At 39.5% G+C, this 20,233-nt stretch overlaps 1 protein-coding gene across 4 annotated transcripts in view; it reads left to right on the forward strand.

Annotated features, from left to right (window-relative positions):
• The window catches only part of Ccdc7b (coiled-coil domain containing 7B), a 73,285-nt gene that overhangs the window by 30,358 nt on the left and 22,694 nt on the right, over window positions 1-20,233 (forward strand). For all 4 annotated transcript variants that reach the window (XM_039098125.2, XM_039098124.2, XM_039098123.2 and 1 more), the window contains 5 exons: window positions 7,612-7,673; window positions 8,998-9,054; window positions 11,152-11,227; window positions 18,358-18,388; window positions 18,783-18,872. In XM_039098125.2, the coding sequence (XP_038954053.1) occupies window positions 7,612-7,673; window positions 8,998-9,054; window positions 11,152-11,227; window positions 18,358-18,388; window positions 18,783-18,872 (316 nt within the window). The remainder of the gene's footprint in view (window positions 1-7,611; window positions 7,674-8,997; window positions 9,055-11,151; window positions 11,228-18,357; window positions 18,389-18,782; window positions 18,873-20,233) is intronic.

Consider the following 20,233-nt stretch of genomic DNA (forward strand, 5'->3'; position numbering starts at 1 on the left):
CTACACCTTAGAAAAAGCAAGAAAGTAATATTTTTGCATCAAAACCAAAAGAAGAGAAGCACACAAATACGAGGGCAACTATATACATAAAAGAAACCTTACTAAAGCTCAAAGCACAGATCGCACCTCACACAATAATAGTAGGAGATTTCAACACCCCACTCTCATCAATGGACAGATCATGGAAACAGAAATTAAACAGAGACATAGAGAAACTAACACGTTATGAACCAAATGGACTTAACAGATACTTATAGAACATTCCATCCTAAAAAGAAAGGATTTATCTTCTCAGGACCTTATGGCACCTTCTCCAAAATTGACCATATAGTCAGTCGCAAAACAGGCCTCAACAGATACAGGAAGATAGAAATAGTCCCATGCATCCTATCAGACCACCACCGACTAAGGCTGGTCTTCAATAACAACAATTAGGAAAGAATGTCCACATATACATGGAAGTTGAACAATGTTCTACTCAATGATAACTTTGTCAAGGAAGAAATAAAGAAATTAAAGACTTATTAGAATTTAATGGAAATGAAGGTACAACATACCCAAACTTATGGGACACAGTGAAAGCTGTGCTAAGAGGAAAACTCATAGCGCTGAGTGCCTGCAGAAAGAAACGGGAAAGATCATATGTCAGCAGCTTGACAGCACACCTAAAAGCTCTAGAACAAAAAAGAAGCAAATACACCCAGGAGGAGTAGAATGCAGGAAATAGTCAAACTCGGAGCTGAAATCAACCAAGTAGAAACAAAAAGGACTATATACAAAGAATCAACAGAACCAAAAGTTGATTCTTTGAGAAAATCAACAAGATAGATAAACCCTTAGCCAGACTAACAAGAGGACACAGAGAGTGTGTCCAAATTAACAAAATCCGAAATGAAAAGGGAGACATGACTACAGAATCAGAGGAAATTCAAAAAATCATCAGGGGGTTGGGGATTTAGCTCACTGGTGGTAGAGCGCTTGACTAGCAAGCACAAGGCCCTGGGTTCAGTCCCCAGCTCCGAAAAAAGAAAAGAAAAAAAAAATCATCAGATCCTACTAAAAAGCCTATATTCAACAAAACTTGAAAATCTGCAGGAAATGGACAATTTCCTAGACAGATACCAGGTACCGAAGTTAAATCAGGAACAGATAAACCAGTTAAACAACCCCATAACTCCTAAAGAAATAGAAGCAGTCATTAAAGTTCTCCCAACCAAAAAGCCCAGTTCCAGATGGGTTTAGTGCAGAATTTTATGAGACCTTCATAGAAGACCTCACACCGATACTATCCAAACTATTCCACAAAGTTGAAACAGATGGAGCGCTACCGAATTCCTTCTATGAAGCCACAGTTACTCTTATACCTAAACCACACAAAGACCCAACAAACAAAGAGAACTTCAGGCCAATTTCCCTTATGAATATCGACGCAAATACTCAATAAAATTCTTGTAAACCAAATACAAGAGCACATCAAAAAAATCATCCACCATGATCAAGTAGGCTTCATCCCAGGCATGCAGGGATGGTTTAATATACGGAAAACCATCAACATAATCCACTATATAAACAACTGAAAGAACAAAGCCACATGATCATTTCATTAGATGCTGAGAAAGCATTTGACAAAATTCAACACCCCTTCATGGTAAAAGGCCTGGAAAGAATAGGAATTCAAGGCCCATACCTAAACATAGTAAAAACCATATACAGCAAACCAGTAGCTAATATTAAACTAAATGGAGAGAAACTTGAAGCAATCGCACTAAAATCAGGGACTAGACAAGGCTGCCCACTCTCTCCCTATTTATTCAATATAGTCCTTGAACTCCTAGCCAGAGCAATCAGACAACAAAAGGAGGTCAAAGGGATCCAGATCGGAAAGAAAGAAGTCAAAATATCACTATTTGTAGATGATATGATAGTGTACTTAAGTGACCCCAGAGAAGTTCCACCAGAGAACTACTAAGCCTGATAAACAACTTCAGCAAAGTGGCTGGGTATAAAATTAACTCAAACAAATCAAAATTCCATCAAAATTCCAACCCAATTATTCACACAGTTAAAAAGAACAATTCGCAAATTCATTGGCAATAACAAAAACCCCAGGATAGCTAAAACTATCCTCAAAAATAAATGGACTTCTGGGGGAATCACTGTCCCTGACCTCAAGCAGTATTACAGAGCAATAGTGATAAAAACTGTATGGTATTGGTACAGAGACAGGCAGATAGACCAGTGGAATAGAATTGAAGACCCAGAAATGAACCCACACACCTATGGTCACTTGATTTTTGACAAAGGAGCCAAAACCATCAAATGGAAATAAGATAGCATTTTCAGCAAATGGTGCTGGTTCAACTGGAGGTCAGCATGTAGAAGAATGCAGATCGATCCATGCTTATCACCCTGTACAAAGCTTAAGTCCAAGTGGATCAAGGACCTCCACATAAAACCAGATACACTCAAACTAATAGAAGAAAAACTAGGGAAGCATCTCGATCACATGTGCACTGGGGAAATTTTCCGGAACAAAACACCATTGGCTTATGCTCTAAGATCAAGAATCGACAAATGGGATCTCATAAAACTGCAAAGCTTCTGTAAGGCAAAGAACACTGTGGTTAGGACAAAACGACAACCAACAGATTGGGAAAAGATCTTTATCAATCGTACAACAGATAGAGGGCTTATATCCAAAATATACAAAGAACTCAAGAAGTGAGACCGCAGGGAGACAAATAACCCTATTAAAAAATGGGGTTCAGAGCTAAACAAAGAATTCACAGCTAAGGAATGCCAAATGGCTGAGAAACACCTAAAGAAATGTTCAACGTCTTTAGTCATAAGGGAAATGCAAATCAAAACAACCCTGAGATTTCACCTCACACCAGTGAGAATGGCTAAGATCAAAAACTCAGGTGACAGCAGATGCTGGCGAGGATACGGAGAAAGAGGAACACTCCTCCATTGTTGGTGGGATTGCAGACTGGTACAACCATTCTGGAAATCACTCTGGAGGTTCCTCAGAAAATTGGACATTGCACTACCTGAGGACCCAGCTATACCTCTCCTGGGCATGTACCCAAAAGATGCTCCAACATATAACAAAGACACATGCTCCACTATGTTCATAGCAGCCTTATTTATAATAGCCAGAAGCTGGAAAGAACCCAGATGCCCTTCAAGAGAGGAATGGATACAGAAAATGTGGTACATCTACACAATGGAATACTACTCAGCTATCAAAAACACTGACTTTATGAAATTTATAGGCATATAGATTGAACTAGATAATATCATCCTGAATGAGATAACTCAATCACAGAAAAACACATATAGTATGCACTCACCGATAAGTGGATATTAGCCCAAAAACTTGAATTACCCAGGGTACAATCCACAGAAGCTCAAGAAGAAGGATGACCAACGTGCAGATGCGTCACTCCTTCTTGAAAGGCAAGAACAAAAGTACTCATAGGAGGGGATATGGTGGCATGTTTGGAGCAGAGACTGAAGGAATGGCCATTCAGGGCCTGCCCCACATGGGTATACAACATATATATATATATATATATATATATATATATATATATATATATATATATATATATATATATATATATATATATACAGCCACCAAAACTAGATAAGATTGATGAAACTAAGAAGTACATGCTGACAGGATTATTATATAGCTGTCTCCTGAGAGGCACAGCCAGAGCATGTCAAATACAGAGGCGAATGCTAGCAGCAAACCACTGAACTGAGAGCAGGATCCCTGTTGGAGGAGTTAGAGAAAGAATTGAAGGAGCTGAGGGGGCTTGCAACCCCATAACAACAAAGCCAACCAACCAGAGATCCCAGGGACTAAACCACTACCCAAAGAGTATGCATGGAGTATCCATGGTTCCGGCTGCATATTTAGCAGAGGTTAGCCTTGTTGGGGCACCAGTGGAAGGAGAAGCCCTTGGTCCTGCCAAGGTTGGAACCCCCAGTGTAGGGGAATGTCGGTGGGCAGGAAGGGGGGTGGATGGAGAGGGAAACACCCTTATAGAAGAAGGGACTGGGATGGGATAGGGGGCTTATGTCTGAGAAACCGAGGAAAGGGAATAACATTTGAAATGTAAATTTAAAAATATCCAATGAAAGAAAAAGAAAAGGGAAGTTATAAATGAAAAAATAAAAAATAATAGTCAAATACAGAGCGCAAACAATTAGTCATGGATTGTCAGATCTCTTTGACTGTATCTTCAACATAGCTTCTGCATCTAAAGATCATGGAGCATCATCAAGAGGACACAGTAATACTGTTCTAAGCCATAGGTCTGGGAAGTCTACTGTGAGATTATAGTTCCTAGAAACAATAGCAAAGTTGTACTCATTGTTCTTTAATGTGATTTCTGTGTAAAAAAGATCCAAACAATAACAACAGTAAAAGATTAGCAATGTGTGAAGGAGCAGTCTTGCTAGGTCCCATGCCAAGAAAAATAACTACAAGAAATTAATGATTGCTTAGATCTGGAGAATTAGCTTACTGAGCGAACGAGGCCTTAACTGGTTATGGTTATTTTTTCCATAATATATAGAGAGGTTGTAAATGAGCTCAGAAGGTTTTATTCATATATTTTATGAGCACATATACTATTTGTGTCTTTGTAACAATTGTAATTTAAAAAGCCATTTTCATAGATCTGTCATATATTTTAAATGATTTCATTAAAATTAACAAGAAATTTTAAAAAAGAGTTGCTAGTGTAAGATCTCTCCCTTTTTTTTTTACCAATGCACTTAGTGCCATGAATTTTCCTCTTAGCACTGCTTTCATTGTGTCCCTAGGTTTGGGTATGATGAATCAACATTTTCATTAAATTCCAAGAAGTCTTTAATTGCTTTCTTTATTTCATCCTTGACCAAATTATCATTGAGTAAAGAGTTGTTCAGTTTCTACATGTATGTGGGTTTTCTGTTGCTTTTGCTCTTATTGAAGACCAGCTTTAGGCCATGGTGGTCTGATAGGGTACGTGGGATTATTTCAATCTTCTTGTATCTGTTGAGGGTTGTTTTATGTATGACCAATTATATGGTCAATTTTGGAGAAGGTACCATGAGATGCTGAAAAGAAGGTATATTCTTTTGTTTTAGGATAAAATGCTCTGTAGATATCTGTTAAATCCATTTGGTTCATAACCTTTATTAGTTTCACTGTGTCTCTGTTTATTTTCTGGTTCAGTGACCTGTCCTTTGGTGAGAGTGAAGCGTTGATGTCTCCCACTATTATTGTGTGGGGTTTAGTGTGTGTTTTGAGCTTTAGTAAAGTTTCTTTTATGAATGTGGGTGCCCTTGCATTTGGAGCAGAGATGATCAACTTTAAATTTATAATGAACTTATGAAGCTTAAAAAATGATAAGGGATGAGTAGTCAGAAATGCCTCTTAGTGAAAAGACATGTAAACAATTCTGCTGTAACTCCTTTAAAGCTTATCAACCTATGTCATGGGCTATTACTTTAAACTTACCATGAACTTATGAAAAATAAAGATGTTTAGAAAACCATGTAATCAATTTTTCTGCTGTGACTTCCTCTTGTGGAACATTTCATCTGTGAGACAAATTATTTCTTACATAGAGAACTTTTGTTTGGGAAGCTATAAATGGCTGAAAGAAAAATAAAAGAGAAGTGGAGCTCTTTTCTTTTCATCCAGCATGCATGAGCATGTCCTTGTGTGTGCATGCACGTGTGTGCGCGCACGTGTGCGTGTGTGAGTGTGTGTGTGTGAGTGTGTGTGTGAGTGTGTGTGTGTGTCTGCGTGTGCGTGTGCGAGTGGTCCCAGAATAGTTTAAGAGTGTTAATTACCACCAGCTTTCAGTCCAGCCATTTTTCTGGTTCTCTCTGTTCTGCTGGATGTTAAAGCTGTTCTTTGACAGGGCTTGATTTCCTTACTGTTGAATGGGCTTTATGCTGAGTTAGACAGCTGCTGGTTACCAACACGTGAATATCATTATTGCATTGTTACAGATATCTTGGTATATTTTTCATTGTTGTGGTTCAACTGTTCAATTGCTTTTTTGCTGGGAAGCTTGTAAAGTATTTTCTGGTACTATAAGCTAGATTGCAAGAAGGAAGCTTTCAGATCAGATGCAGCTCAAACCATTTGAGACCTGTGTCTGTCTGCAGTATGGCATTTCTTCAGCAATAGGTGTCTACCGTCAACTCCAAGAAGTAACCAAAGGCTATAGACAGTCTCTACTGCTTTAGGAGTCACTCAAACTACCCTGAGCAACTATTAAACGAGTGATTTTCATGCCTGGTACTGGGGTCTCCATTAGTCGATGGTTTTGTGGGGATCATTGTCACCCAAGTGGCATAACTTCCTGATAGGTAGATTGGAAGGTAGTTAAATAAATAGATGATTGATAGATGATTGATAGATAGTGTATACATATATACTTATATGAGTTTTGTAAGATTTTAGATAAATATAAAATAATGATTCCTTGAGGCTTTATCAAACAATCTTACGGGTAATAGTTCTGCATCTGTCTTTCTCCATCTGCATTTCCCTCCTGCCCCTCCACCCTAGTTGAAGCCCTTCAGTGTTTTCTCATTTCCTGTTTCATATCACCTGTGTCCTGCTATTTCTTCTCACTCCCTTCCTACCATGCCTAGGGTTCTTTTAGACTCTTCTCGTGTTAGTTGTTACTCCACGCTGTCTGCTCACATATGAAGATTTGTAGCTAGAAACCACACATGAGACAGAACATTGTGTTTCTGGGTCTGGTATGTCTGAGTTTGTTCAAATGGGTCATAGTTGCAAACTCAATACTTATTTAAAAGTTATCAAACCACATCTAGAATTGTACTTATACTGGTTTTCATCAAGTATGTATACAGCACTTTTGTATTATTAAAAGAAAAACTACTTATACTGGGAAGAAGATAATACTCATTTTGCAATCTCTTCATGTGCTTTTTATATATTGTTGACTTACAGGAATGGAGAAAATATTACTGTGTCACTACTTAATAATGTACATAATAAAATATGCCAGTGTAGAGGCTTCTATAAATGTATTTGAGCTTCTTGCTTGTAGGCAGGAATATTTTAGAACTACATATTAATATTTATATTTGATATTTAAGTGTCTTCTTGTACAAGGTATTTTTCTAGAAAATCCTGGGAGACCTGTAACTACTTTATGAGAAAGGCATTAGTACGTGTAAGTTTTAACAGATGAGGACCCTGGAGCAGAGAGAGGCACAGAAGGTGGCTCCAGGTCACATAGTTACAGGTTTGGAGCAGGTTGTCTCACTCTCGGGCTTGTGGTCTTAGCTCTAGACCAAGTGATAATGTACTAGCAGTTTCTACTGATTTGTTTTAGTTATTCTAGTTCTAAATGTTATTGGTGTACTTAGATACATTCTTGGAATACACAACTTATAGAATTTGTGCTTTTTATTATAGGACAGAATTTATCTTAGTACTGAGTGACAGATAACTGATATGCTAACTTTTAATTAACAAACTTCATATGTCTAGTCTGTAAATTACAGTTCTTTAAGCATGTAACTTAACTCTGAATGTATATGAAGATATGTTTCTTTTAACAGGGAAAAAGAGGTTGTAGCTGAACCAACGAAAACTTATGAACTTATAGAAAAGGAAATTGAAGGTAATATTTTATAAGTGCTTAATCTTTATAGTTTCATAAATATATTTTTTAATTTTAACTTACATCCCTTCAATAAATCCCTTATTACTTGCTGTTTCTCCTGGCCACTTGCTCATGGTCCATCTCCTCTCATAGTGATTGCCCCCTTTTGTGTGTACTTTCTTCCTCTCTCTTGTCTATCTGCCACCCTGACTGAGGTAATTGAAAACCCACCTACCTTTGTCTACTGCCCAATCACAGAACTTAGACTTTTATTGACTTATTAACTCATGAAGCAAGATGACATAGCATCACTCTGTACATGTGAGTCCTTGTTATGGGCAACCAGGTCTTGGGAGTCAGTTTTTAACATTTGAATACACAACAACCACAGACCAACCCTAACACAGGCATTGCACACATAGAGGGCACAAGCAGGCAAAACATTCAAACACATAAAACAAATATTTGTAAAAGATGAATGTTGTTATGACTTGGTTGTTGCTTCCATAAAGTTTAGAGATTTCAAGGAAAGAACACATTATGGACCATTCAAATGTGTGGTAATACCTGAAGTTGATGTAGTCTACAAATCGTTTCCTCTCAGGAAAGTTAAAAATACTGTGCAACCTTAAAAGATGAATAGGGCTTATTTGAGTGAAGGAGGAAAATATTGGCCATTTGAGATGGCAATAAGATGAAAAACCAGCATTGACTTGAGAATTAAAACTGGAAAAATAGAATGTGAGAAGATAGGCAGCACTAATTTGACAGGCCATCTTGGAGGACGAAAGCCTTTGGACACTTTTAGTATTAAACAGGGAATTGTTAAAGTTTTTTTTTACTGAAATGACAATGCAGCTTAAATGTGTAATCAATACAACTTAGATCGCTAATGAAAGAAAGTGAAATGCACAGTTTAGAATCTTTTTACCTCATACAATTGACAAAACTTGATGGTTGAAGGCAAAGGAAAGGTGATGGGATACTCACGTTACTTTCAACCAATAGGGATGAATAGAAGGAAAAACAAGTAGTGGGAGGGTGTGGCACAGTTGTGGAGCACCTGCCTATCCACCAAGACCTGGGCCTGATCCCTGGTGTCACACAAGAAAGAGAAAAGCATGTTTTAGAGGGAAAATGATGTATCAGTAGGTGGCTATTATCCGCGTTCATTCAGACATCACAGCCAGTGTGCCTGATTGCAAGTGTTTGGTATTAGAAGCTGTTGTTTTTGTCTTTCCTTTGGGTGACACATTAAAATTAATAATGTAGACTATGAACCCAATTAGTGGATAGAATTGTATATAAAATATAAAATGGTGAATTCTTGTATTTATTTCAGAGTTCATAAAATCCCATTCAGATATAGAATTTCAAACTGTTTCTGAAACTGAGTCAGGTAAGCAGCCATTCATTTAAATCTCATCACATTAACACCTCCCAGTTACTACCACCAACCGAGGACCAAGTGTGCATGTACATGAGCCTGTGGGAACATTCTCCTTCAGACCACCATAGTTAAGAAACCTCTGCATTCTTGATGCTTTTTTTCAAGGTTTGGTCTGTTCTGTTTGTTTATTTGTTTGTGTTTAAGAGAGAGTGTCAGGTATCCCAGGTTGGCTTCAAACAAGAGCTCACTGTCTTTGGAGCTCTTCTTGTAGTCTGTACTAGTGATGATTTCAGGAGTCTTCATATGCAGTATATAAGCACCTGCATGGGGACCTATTGTGTTTTTTGGTAGCAAAGTCTGTTTGAATTTGTGTGTGTGTGTGTGTGTGTGTGTGTGTGTGTGTGTGTGTGTGTGTATTTCTTACCCAAGGGAAATTGTAGCAGGAAGATAGGTGTTGGTAAGAAATATAACTTGCAATGTGAACATAATGACAGTAGCACCAGCATTGATGCATGCTATCTATGACATTTACACAGATTTGGCTTCTGTACCACAGGTTCTTATGGGCTAGCTGGGTCTGTGAGATCCAGCTGCTGCTGTACTCTAGCTATTGCTTTCTCAGCAACCTCAGTGGAGATCTTCCTGCTGCATCTGATGTCTGCATTGCAGGTTTTGTCAGACTGGCCCCAAATCTGGGCTCTTGTATACAAGCACACATGCAACAAAAATTGCATCAGATCCTTGGGCTGTAAACTTCAGTGATGTGGTAGTGGCGTTGAAGCTTGGGTTGCAGTGTTATGTGCAAACAATACAGTTCTGAGGTCCTGGAGACTTCTTTTTTTATTTGAAATTTTATATCTTACTTTTCAAATGTTATCCCCTTTCCCGATTTCTCCTCTGGAAATTCCATCCTCCCTCCCCTTCTTCAATGAGGATGCTCCCCCACACACCCACCGACCCACTCCAGCCTCCCTGCCCTGGCATTCCCCTACATTGGGCAACCAGCCTTCACAGGACCAAGGGCTTCTCCTACCATTGGTATCTGACAATGGCATCCTCAGCTATATATGTGGCTGGAGACATGGGTTGCTCCATGTATACTCTTTGGTTGGTGGTATAATCCCTGGGAGATCCGTGGTGTCTGTTTGGTTGATATTGTTGTTCTTCCTATAGGTTGCAAATCCCCTCAGCTACCTCAGTCCTTTCTCTAATTCCTCTGATGGGGACCCCATGCTCAATTCAATGGTTGGCTGCGAGCATCTACCTCTGTGTTGGTGAGGCTCTGGCAGAGCAGCTCAGGAGACAGCTATATCAGAATCCTGTCAGCAAGCACTTCTTGGTATCAGCAGTAGGGTCTGGGTTTGGTGTCTGATATAGCTGTCTCCTGAGAGGCTCAATCAGAGCGTGACAAATACAGAGGCAGATACTGGCAGCCCACTGTTGAACTGAGAATAGGGTCCCCATTGGAGGAGTTAGAAAAAGGATTGAAGGAGCTGAAGGGGTTTGCAATCCCATAAGAACTACAATACCAACCAATGATGGACGGACCCATGATTCAGCTTCATATGTAGCAGAGGATGGCCTTGTTAGGCACCAATGGGAAGAGAAGCCCTTGGTCCTGCCAAGGCCGGACACCCCCCACCCCGTGTAGGGGAATGTCAGGGCTGGGAGGCAGGAAGGGGTGTGGTTTGGGAGGGGGAACATAATTATAAAAAGGGGAGAGGGATTGTAATCCAAGAAAGGGAATAACATTTGAAATGTAAATAAAAATATCCAATAATTTTTTTTAAAAATTCCTGCCTGATAACTTAAATATATATATACTATATCTGAAATCCTGTGCTCATACTTGCCTACCCCGCCCCCCATACTCTGGGTATGCCTTGTATCACAGGTATTTTCTATTGATATTTCTTTATTTCAAATAGAAAATTGAAATTTTGTATTGAAAGCCAGAAATGGTAAATGGAAAAAAGTAAAATAATGTAAATCTGATTGAAATAATCATGTCTCCTCCTGTGATTATTTAGTTTTCTTATACATATCAGTGAATTGTGTGGTCATATAACTTCAGTCATTATAACACCTTTATATATTCTGTAATAGGTACTCCTTCTTCAATGACTAATCGGGTTTCTGTGATGATGAAAATATTTGAAAATCAGACAACTATGTTACAGAAGTAAGCTTTAGAAATATTATTTCTTATTTTCTCCTTATCAAATTGAGTGCATAGAATAGAAACATTGAGAACATAGATAAAAAAATAAGGTCTTCATCATAAGCTAATCTTTTTTAACTCATTAATTAATTAATTAACTTTAGGGCCTGATCAAAGCTCCCCTTCCTCTTCTCTCCCTCCCCCATTTTCCCTACCCCCTTTTCTTCAAAGAAGAGGGGAGGCATACATTGGTACCAACCTACCCTGATACATCAAGTTCCAGCAGGACTAAGGAGGCCAGAGAAGGCAGTCCAGCTATGGGAAAGGAATCCAAAGCAGGCAACAGAGTCAGAGACAGTTCCCCACTCTAATTGTTAGGGAACCAACATGAAGAACAAGTTACAAATGTACAGAGTGCTAGTTGGTTGAAAGTTCAGTCTCTGTGAGCCCCCACAGGCCCAAGTTTGTTCAGTCTGTAAGTCTTTTTGTGCTGTCCTTAATCCATCAGGCTCCCTCAATCCTTTCCCCAACTCTTCCACACCCTGAGTTCCATCTACTGTTTGACGGTGGGTCTCTGCATCTGTTTTGTTGAGCTGCTGCATGAAGGTTCTCAGAAGACAGCTATGCTAACTCCTTGTCTGCACATCATTACCATAAATAATATTAGGGGTTGGCTCTGTCCTATGGGGTGGGTCTCACGTTGGGCAGTCATTAGTTGGACATTCCCTGGATCTCTGCCCCATCTTTATCCCTGCACTTATTATAGGCAGGACAAACTTTGAGTCAAAGGTTTTATGGATGGAGCTAGTACCTTCTTCCTTCCAACTGCAAATCCAAACTGGCTACAGAAGATGGAGTCTTAAGGCTCCATATCCCCAGCTGGTAGAGGGCTCATCTAAGGTCACCTCCATAGACTCCTGGATACCTCCCATATCCCTGAGATGGCCTCCCACTGATTTCTGTTGTATGGATGTGGGCAGCTGGAATGGAAGGATCAAGTCAGGAGGTAGTAAGGAGAAGGAATTATTGGAGGTAATATGGGTAGAGATGGCTAAAATCAAAGGGTATTTGAGGAACTATCTCCAATAGAGTAACACAGGGTATATCAACCACTCCATGGCAGGCCTCATATTCAGGAGTAGTCTTCCAGTATATAATGAACTCCACAGCTTTTTGTTTGTGCTTATAATTGGTTACAATTTGACTTAATTTTGTTCATTTGTTTTGTTTTTATTTTTATTTTCAGTGGTGTTTTATTTTGTTTTCTTAGTTTTCAAGTTTTGCTGTATTAATTTTTTGTTTGTTTTTTTCAACAAGAACTTAAAGTTGAGTCAGGTAGGTCTGAAAGGATTTGGGGGAGGAGAAGAATATGGTCAAAATATATTTCAATTTAAAAATTATTTAAAGGGGCTCAAGACCCCATACGAACAACAATGCCAAGCAACTGGAGCTTCCAGGGACTAAGCCACTACCCAAAGACTATACATGGACTGACCCTGGGCTCCAACCGCATAGGTAGCAATGAATAGCCTAGTAAGAGCACCAGTGGAAGGGGAAGCCCTTGGTCCTGCTAAGACTGAACCCCCAGTGAACATGATTGTTGGGAGGAGGGAGGTAATGGGGGGAGGATGGGGAGGGGAAGCCCATATAGAAGGGGAGAGGGAGGGGTTAGGGGGATGTTGGCCCGGAAACCGGGAAGGGGAATAACAATCGAAATGTAAATAAGAAATACTCAAGTTAATAAAGATTTAAAAAAAATTTTTAAAAATAAAAATTGTTTAAATAATAAAAATGTAATTTAAAGATAAAACAGTTGACTTTATACATGTATTTGTCTTAATTTGGATTTTATTGCTATGAAGAGACATCATGACCATGCATCTCTTATACAGGACAACAGTACTTTGGAGCTGGTTTTTTTTTTTAATTTAGAGAATACTTTATTAGTTTTCGTAATCAAACCCACGTATATAAGACCTTACATATTTAATACAGTGTGTTACCCCTGTACAAATGGAAAAAACTTAAGTTCAACATTTCTAGACCAATATGGCTGTTAATTTCTGTACAGTGCCAACTCAACACAGTAAACGGGGATACTTTTTTCGAAAGTTGACAACACAGGTAAAGTTTCAAAAAATTCAAATTATATATCTGTATATATATATTTATATTTATATAAAAAGACCAATAATAGCAGTGTGTTATGCATCAACAGCAGCAACGGCTTTTCCAGGTTCTGCAGTCATCTGAACAAAACTGTAGAGACATCCAGCACACTCCATTAAAAAAAAAAAAGTAAAAAAACAAAACCCGAGAAAACAGCACAGTTCTGTTACTCTTGTGGTACCTGGCACCATTTTTTTTTAAATTAGCTTCTCAATCATCATCTGGAAAGAAAACATCCTGAGCAACATCATTAAAAACAGCTCTGATAAAGCACGGTCACTACTACGTATCATAAAGCAGGTACAAGCTATTTTACATCCACAGAGGTATGATACAGTACTGTCCTACATCTATAATACTAGAGGATACAATTTAAAAGGCATTATTTGAGACTTGATTCTACTTTTCCAGCAGAGGGCCCAAAGGATGGTGTGACACAGCTTTGTAAAGAAACATACTCTAGACAGGATTTCCTTTCACTAGTGGCACACTTCTAAGGATTCATTCTCTCCATGAATGTCAGCTAAAACCGTTATTAAAAAAATGAAATATCCCTAGAACAAAACCGTATAACCACCGGATTCACATGAAGATGACCTAGTGGAGACAAGCTGGACCTCACCTTATCAACAAGCTATCAAATCTGTTATGTTTAAACAGTGAGACCTCCAAGGAAGGAGATGCCAAGTAGTGCTTCAAAGCTTCGGACCACAATCAAACACAGCATCCTTTTCAACAGAAGCAGAAGCTCATCTGAATATGCTCATGGATGCTGACATCAACATTTAATCATCTCCTCACTCATCCAGGAAGAGGGGGAGATCAGTTACTACTGTACTTTATTGTGTTCAACCAAATCTCCATGTTACAAAAATAGCAAGCTGCCATAATAAAAAATAAGGCTCCTCTATCCAGCACCAGATAGCATCATTTTACTTTCAAGCCTAGAAATTGCACACTTGTATATAAACCAATCGAAGATGAGGATTGAGAGTTCATCTTGGTGGATTTTTCCTTTGATGAATATGAAGTGTCCTTCCTTATCATTTTTGATGACTTTTAATTGAAAATTGATTTTATTTGATATTAGAATGGCTACTCCAGCTTGCTTCTTCTGACCATTTGCTTGGAAAGTTGTTTTCCAGCCTTTCACTCTGAGGTAGTGTCTGTCTTTGTCTCTGAGGTGTGTTTCCTGTAGGCAGCAGAATGCAGGGTCCTCATTGCGTATACAGTTTGTTAATCTATGTCTTTTTATTGGGGAGTTGAGGCCATTGATGTTGACAGATATTAAGGAATAGTGATTATTGCTTCCTGTTATATTCATATTTGGATGTGAGGTTATGTTTGTGTGCTTTCATTCTCTTTGTTTTGTTGCCAAGACGATTAGTTTCTTGCTTCTTCTAGGGTATAGCTTGCCTCCTTATGTTGGGCTTTACCCTTTATTATCCTTTGTAGTGCTGGATTTGTAGAAAGATATTGTGTAAATTTGGTTTTGTCATGGAATATCTTGGTTTCTCCATCTATGTTAATTGAGAGTTTTGCAGGATACAGTAACCTGGGCTGGCATTTGTGTTCTCTTAGGGACTGTATGACATCTGTCCAGGATCTTCTGGCCTTCATAGTTTCTGGCGAGAAGTCTGGTGTGATTCTGATAGGTCTGCCTTTATATGTTACTTGACCTTTTTCCCTTACTGCTTTTAATATTCTTTCTTTATTTTGTGCGTTTGGTGTTTTGACAATTATGTGACGGGAGGTGTTTCTTTTCTGGTCCAATCTATTTGGAGTTCTGTAGGCTTCTTGTATGCCTATGGGTATCTCTTTTTTTAGGTTAGGGAAGTTTTCTTCTATGATTTTGTTGAAGATATTTACTGGTCCTTTGAGCTGGGAGTCTTCACTCTCTTCTATACCTATTATCCTTAGGTTTGATCTTCTCATTGAGTCCTGGATTTCCTGTATGTTTTGGACCAGTAGCTTTTTCCGCTTTACATTATCTTTGACAGTTGAGTCAATGATTTCTATGAAATCTTCTGCTCCCGAGATTCTCTCTTCCATCTCTTGTATTCTGTTGGTGAAGCTTGTATCTACAGCTCCTTGTCTTTTCTTTTGATTTTCTATGTCCAGGGTTGTTTCCATGTGTTCTTTCTTGATTGCTTCTATTTCCATTTTTAATTCCTTCAACTGTTTGATTGTGTTTTCCTGGAATTCTTTCAGGGATTTTTGCGATTCCTCTCTGTAGGCTTCTACTTGTTTATTAATGTTTTCCTGTGTTTCCCTAAGTGTGTTCATGTCTTTCTTGAAGTCCTCCAGCATCATGATCAAATATGATTTTGAAACTAGATCTTGCTTTTCTGGTGTGTTTGGATATTCCGTGTTTGCTTTGGTGGGAGAATTGGGCTCCGATGATGCCATGTAGTCTTGGTTTCTGTTGCTTGGGTTCCTGCGCTTGCCTCTCGCCATCAGATTATCTCTAGTGTTACTTTGTTCTGCTATTTCTGACAGTGGCTAGACTGTCCTATAAGCCTGTGTGTCAGGAGTGCTGTAGACCTGTTTTCCTGTTTTCTTTCAGCCAGTTATGGGGACAGAGTGTTCTGCTTTCGGGCGTGTAGTTTTTCCTCTCTACAGGTCTTCAGCTGTTCCTGTGGGCCTGTGTCTTGAGTTCACCAGGCAGGTTTCTTGCAGGGGAAAAGTTGGTCCTACCTGTGGTTCCAAGGCTCAAGTTTGCTCGTGGGGTACTGCCCAAGTCCTCTCCGCGGCAGCAGCAACCGGGAAGATCTGCGCCGCTCTTTCCGGGAGCCTCCGTGCACCAGGGTTCCAGATGACGTTTGGTGTTTTCCTCTGGCGTCTGGATGTGCACAGAGTGCAGTCTCTTCTGGTTTCCCAGGCGTGTCTGCCTCTCTGAAGGTTTAGCTCTCCCTCCCACGGGATTTGGGTGCAGAGAACTGTTTATCCGGTCTGTTTCCTTCAGGTTCCGGCGGTGTCTCAGGCGCAGGGATCCTGCCGCTCCTGGGCCCTCCCCTACGGGAACCCAGAGGCCTTATACAGTTGCCTCTTGGGCCAGGGATGTGGGCAGGGGTGGGCAGTGTTGGTGGTCTCCTCCGCTCTGCAGCCTCAGGAGTGCCCACCTGATCAGGCGGTGAGGTCTCTCTCCCACGGGGTTTGGGAGCAGAGAGCTGCTGCGGGCCGGGATCCGCGGGTGTGGGACTTCCCTTGGAGCTGGTTTAAGTTTCAAAGGTTTATTCCATTTTTGTCATAGCAAGAAGCATGGCAACATTGAGGCAGAAATGGTGCTGGAGAAAAAGCAGAGTGTTCTACATCTTGATCTGCAGGCAGCAGAAAGGAACTGTGTATAGCTTGGGCACAAGAGACTTCAAAGCCCACCCCCACATTGACATACTTCTTCCATAAAGGCCATACTCCTAATAGTACCTTTTCCTTTAGACCAAGGATTCAACCTCATGAGTCTGGGGCAGGGGGTGGAGAAGAATATCTAATCAAACCACCACATTACACTCCCTGGTCCCCATGAACTTGCAATCATAACATAATGCAAAATTCATTTAGTCCAACTTCAAAAGTCCCCATGGTCTATCATGACCACAACAATATTTAAAAGTCCAAAGTTCAAAGTTTCTATAACCCCCTATAATATAAAAATAAAAATAAATCACATACAATATACAGAGGGTACAAAGTGTACATAATCATTCCAAACTGTAGGCAAAGGAGCATAGTGAGGAAATACTGGACCAAAGCAAGACTGAAAACCAACTAGAGAAATTCCAAACTCTGCATCTCTATGTCTGATGTCAAAATTCTCTCCAGATCTCCAACTCCTTTCTGTTGGGAGTGATGACCTTGAAACCCTCCATTTTTGATGTTAATATTATGGTTAGAGTTAAGTATGACTGGGTTCATGGAAAATCCCCAGCCAGCTGCAGAAGACTAATACAAATCTGGTGGTCAGGATGAATAATGATATGATAAAGTTCTGACCTTGCCGAGAAATACATCTGACGTCAAGATGCCCAATGTGATGACCTGTAACCTTTCTGAAAAAACCAACATCCTGCTGTCTAATGATATAACAAACCTGTGACCTTTCTGACATCCTGTCGACATCAGTTGACCACACGAATACTGTGCCCTTGGCCTGCGTAAATGTTTCCCACTCCCCCCCCCCGTTACCCCTGATATAAATTCAGCCTTGGGGAAAAATAAAATTGCTACCTTGATCAGACTCTTGTCTTGGCTTCCTTCTTCGCACCTCTTGTCCCCCATTCTCTTCCAGGTACCCTCTGCACCCTCGTTGACACCTTTCAGCTTTGTTGAATGCAACAACATTTTTTCCTCTTAGGCTGTTCTCCCTCCTTGTTAGCAGCTTTCCTTGGCAGGTATGTCCTGTCACTGGCAAATCTAACCTCTTCGGGTGTCCAAGACAATCAAGCCTTCACCTCCACAGCTTCAAACAATGTTCTCTCTGGGCCTCCATGTGGGGACATCCATGCTACATGCCTGACCTTACTGGCTTTCCTTAGTTGCTGAGATTCCATAACTGCTTTCTCCTATCTTTGGTTCTAAAGACAGAATCACATGGCTGAAGCTGCCAAGTTCTGCTGCTTGCTGGGGCTGGAATATAGCGCCCTCATTCAATTACATCTTCACCAACGTTCTGTTTTCCATGGTTTCCTTCCCTGCCTAAGCTTGGCTGTCCTGGAACTTGCTCTGTAGACCAGGCTGGCCTTGAACTCAGAGATCTGTTTGTCTCTGTCTCATGTGTGCTGGGACTGAAGGGATGTTAATTACAGGGTACTGTTGGTGGATATGTGTAGGAAGGATCCTCGCAGGAGGCTAGATTTTGCAGTAGGTTGCGAGACTAGGAAAAGGACACTTGGTAAAAATCTTTTTAAAAAATGTAAATGTGTTCTATAACTTGAAAATGTATATATTTAATATAGCATAGTTACTTTTGGTCTGTTTTTCAGAGCTTTAAATGATCAGACTGAAGCTGAGGCTGTAAGTATAACATTCTTAATTTGGTATTGTACCTTGCCCTTGAATTTTGAAGACACTCTAGAAATGGCCATTTTCTCTCATTGTAATTAGAGATGAGCACTCACTCAGTTTACCCAGGTTGTGAACTAGAAGGAATCGCATGTTCTTTTCACTTTATCGACATCATGGTCATTCAGAAACACTTCTGAAATACTAAGCTGGAATCTATATTGTATTTAGATATATCAATACCAATGGCAGCTTAGAAATGAATCCTGTTGGCCCATTCTCTTTTAATGCTCTAGTGAGGTTAGTCTTAAATTAATATCTAAGTATTGAATTACTTCAATACTTAGTATTGAAGTTGCTTATAGAGATACTTAATTTTGATTGGAATATTTACATTTATTTTTAGAAATGTAAAGTGATGGAAACTAATTACGAAATATTATTATCAGAAAAAAACCTGCTGGAAAGTGAAATACAACAGCTGAAGGAAATAGAGGTTGGTACATGTAACACATAAAAATGACATGCAGTATCAAATAAAGCTTAGTATCATAGCGATGGGAATCAAAGTGATATTTATTTGTTCTATGACATGTTTTATGGTCATAATTCATAGATGCTCTGATTTAAATAGCATAAATTAATGATATAAATCTCCATATTAACTATCAAACTCATAAGGATAAAACAGAAACATATAATCATTGTTAAGGACATCTACTTTTTATTTTAACTTTTGTTTCTTTTTATTTATTATTCTCCCATACAATACATCCCAACTGCAGCCTCCCCTCCCACTACCCCTTCTGTTCCCTTCCCCACCTCCCCTCTTCTCCAGAACCACTGCTCTTCTGTTTCCCTTCAGAAAAGAGCAGGCCTCTCAGGAATATCAACCAAACATGGCATGACAAGATGCAATGAGACTGGGTAGGCATAAGCCCTCATATCAAGACTGGATAAGGAACCACCACATTGATTTCCGCAGTGGATGTACATGTTTGCACTCACACCAGCAATGGAGCAGTGTTCCCTTGCTCCTCACCAGCATGAGCTGTCACTTGTGTTACTGATCTTAGCCATTCTGACAGGTGTTATATAGAATTTCAAAGTCATTTTGATTTGCATTTCCCTGATAGATAAGGATATTGAACATTTCTTTAGACATTTCTTGGCCATTTAAGATTCAATTGAGAATTCTCTGTTCAGATCTGTATGCCATTTTTAACTGGATTGTTTAGTTTGTTTTAGTTTCTTGAGTGTTTTATGTGTTTCGGATATTAGCCCTGTCTCGGATGTGGAGTTGGTGAAAATCTTTTCCATTCTATAGGCTGATGTTTTGTCCTGCCAGGGCCCTGCCCTGACATTTTTTTAAACGGTACTTGTCCAACACAGCATTGGACAAAAGCCAAAGACTGATAATTCTATAATTTTATTATAATTTTAATTATAATTGTATTACTAGTGCTTAAATAAGCACTATTCTCTTACTCTGAAATTCAGATGAGATGGAGTCTCTTGGAACCTTGCATCTCAGAGCTCACCCATAGCAGACCATGAAAAGAGGGCGGAGCATCTCCTGAGAAGTAACCTGCCAGCCTTAGCTTTTCCTTGATGGCTCCTGACAGTGTCCTTTGCCTTATAGAAGCTTTTCAGTTTCATGATATCCTATATATTAATTGTTGGGTTTAGTGCCTGTGCTACCCATGTTCTGTTTAAGAAGTTGTCTTCAATGCCAATGCATTCAAGAATATTTCCGACTTTCTATTCTATCAGATTCAGCATGTCCGGTTTTATATTGAAGTCTTTGATCCAATTAAACTTGAGTTTTGTACAAGGTGATGAATATGTATCTATTTG

Source organism: Rattus norvegicus, chromosome 19, assembly GCF_036323735.1.
Source record: "Rattus norvegicus strain BN/NHsdMcwi chromosome 19, GRCr8, whole genome shotgun sequence".
NCBI lineage: Eukaryota > Metazoa > Chordata > Mammalia > Rodentia > Muridae > Rattus > Rattus norvegicus.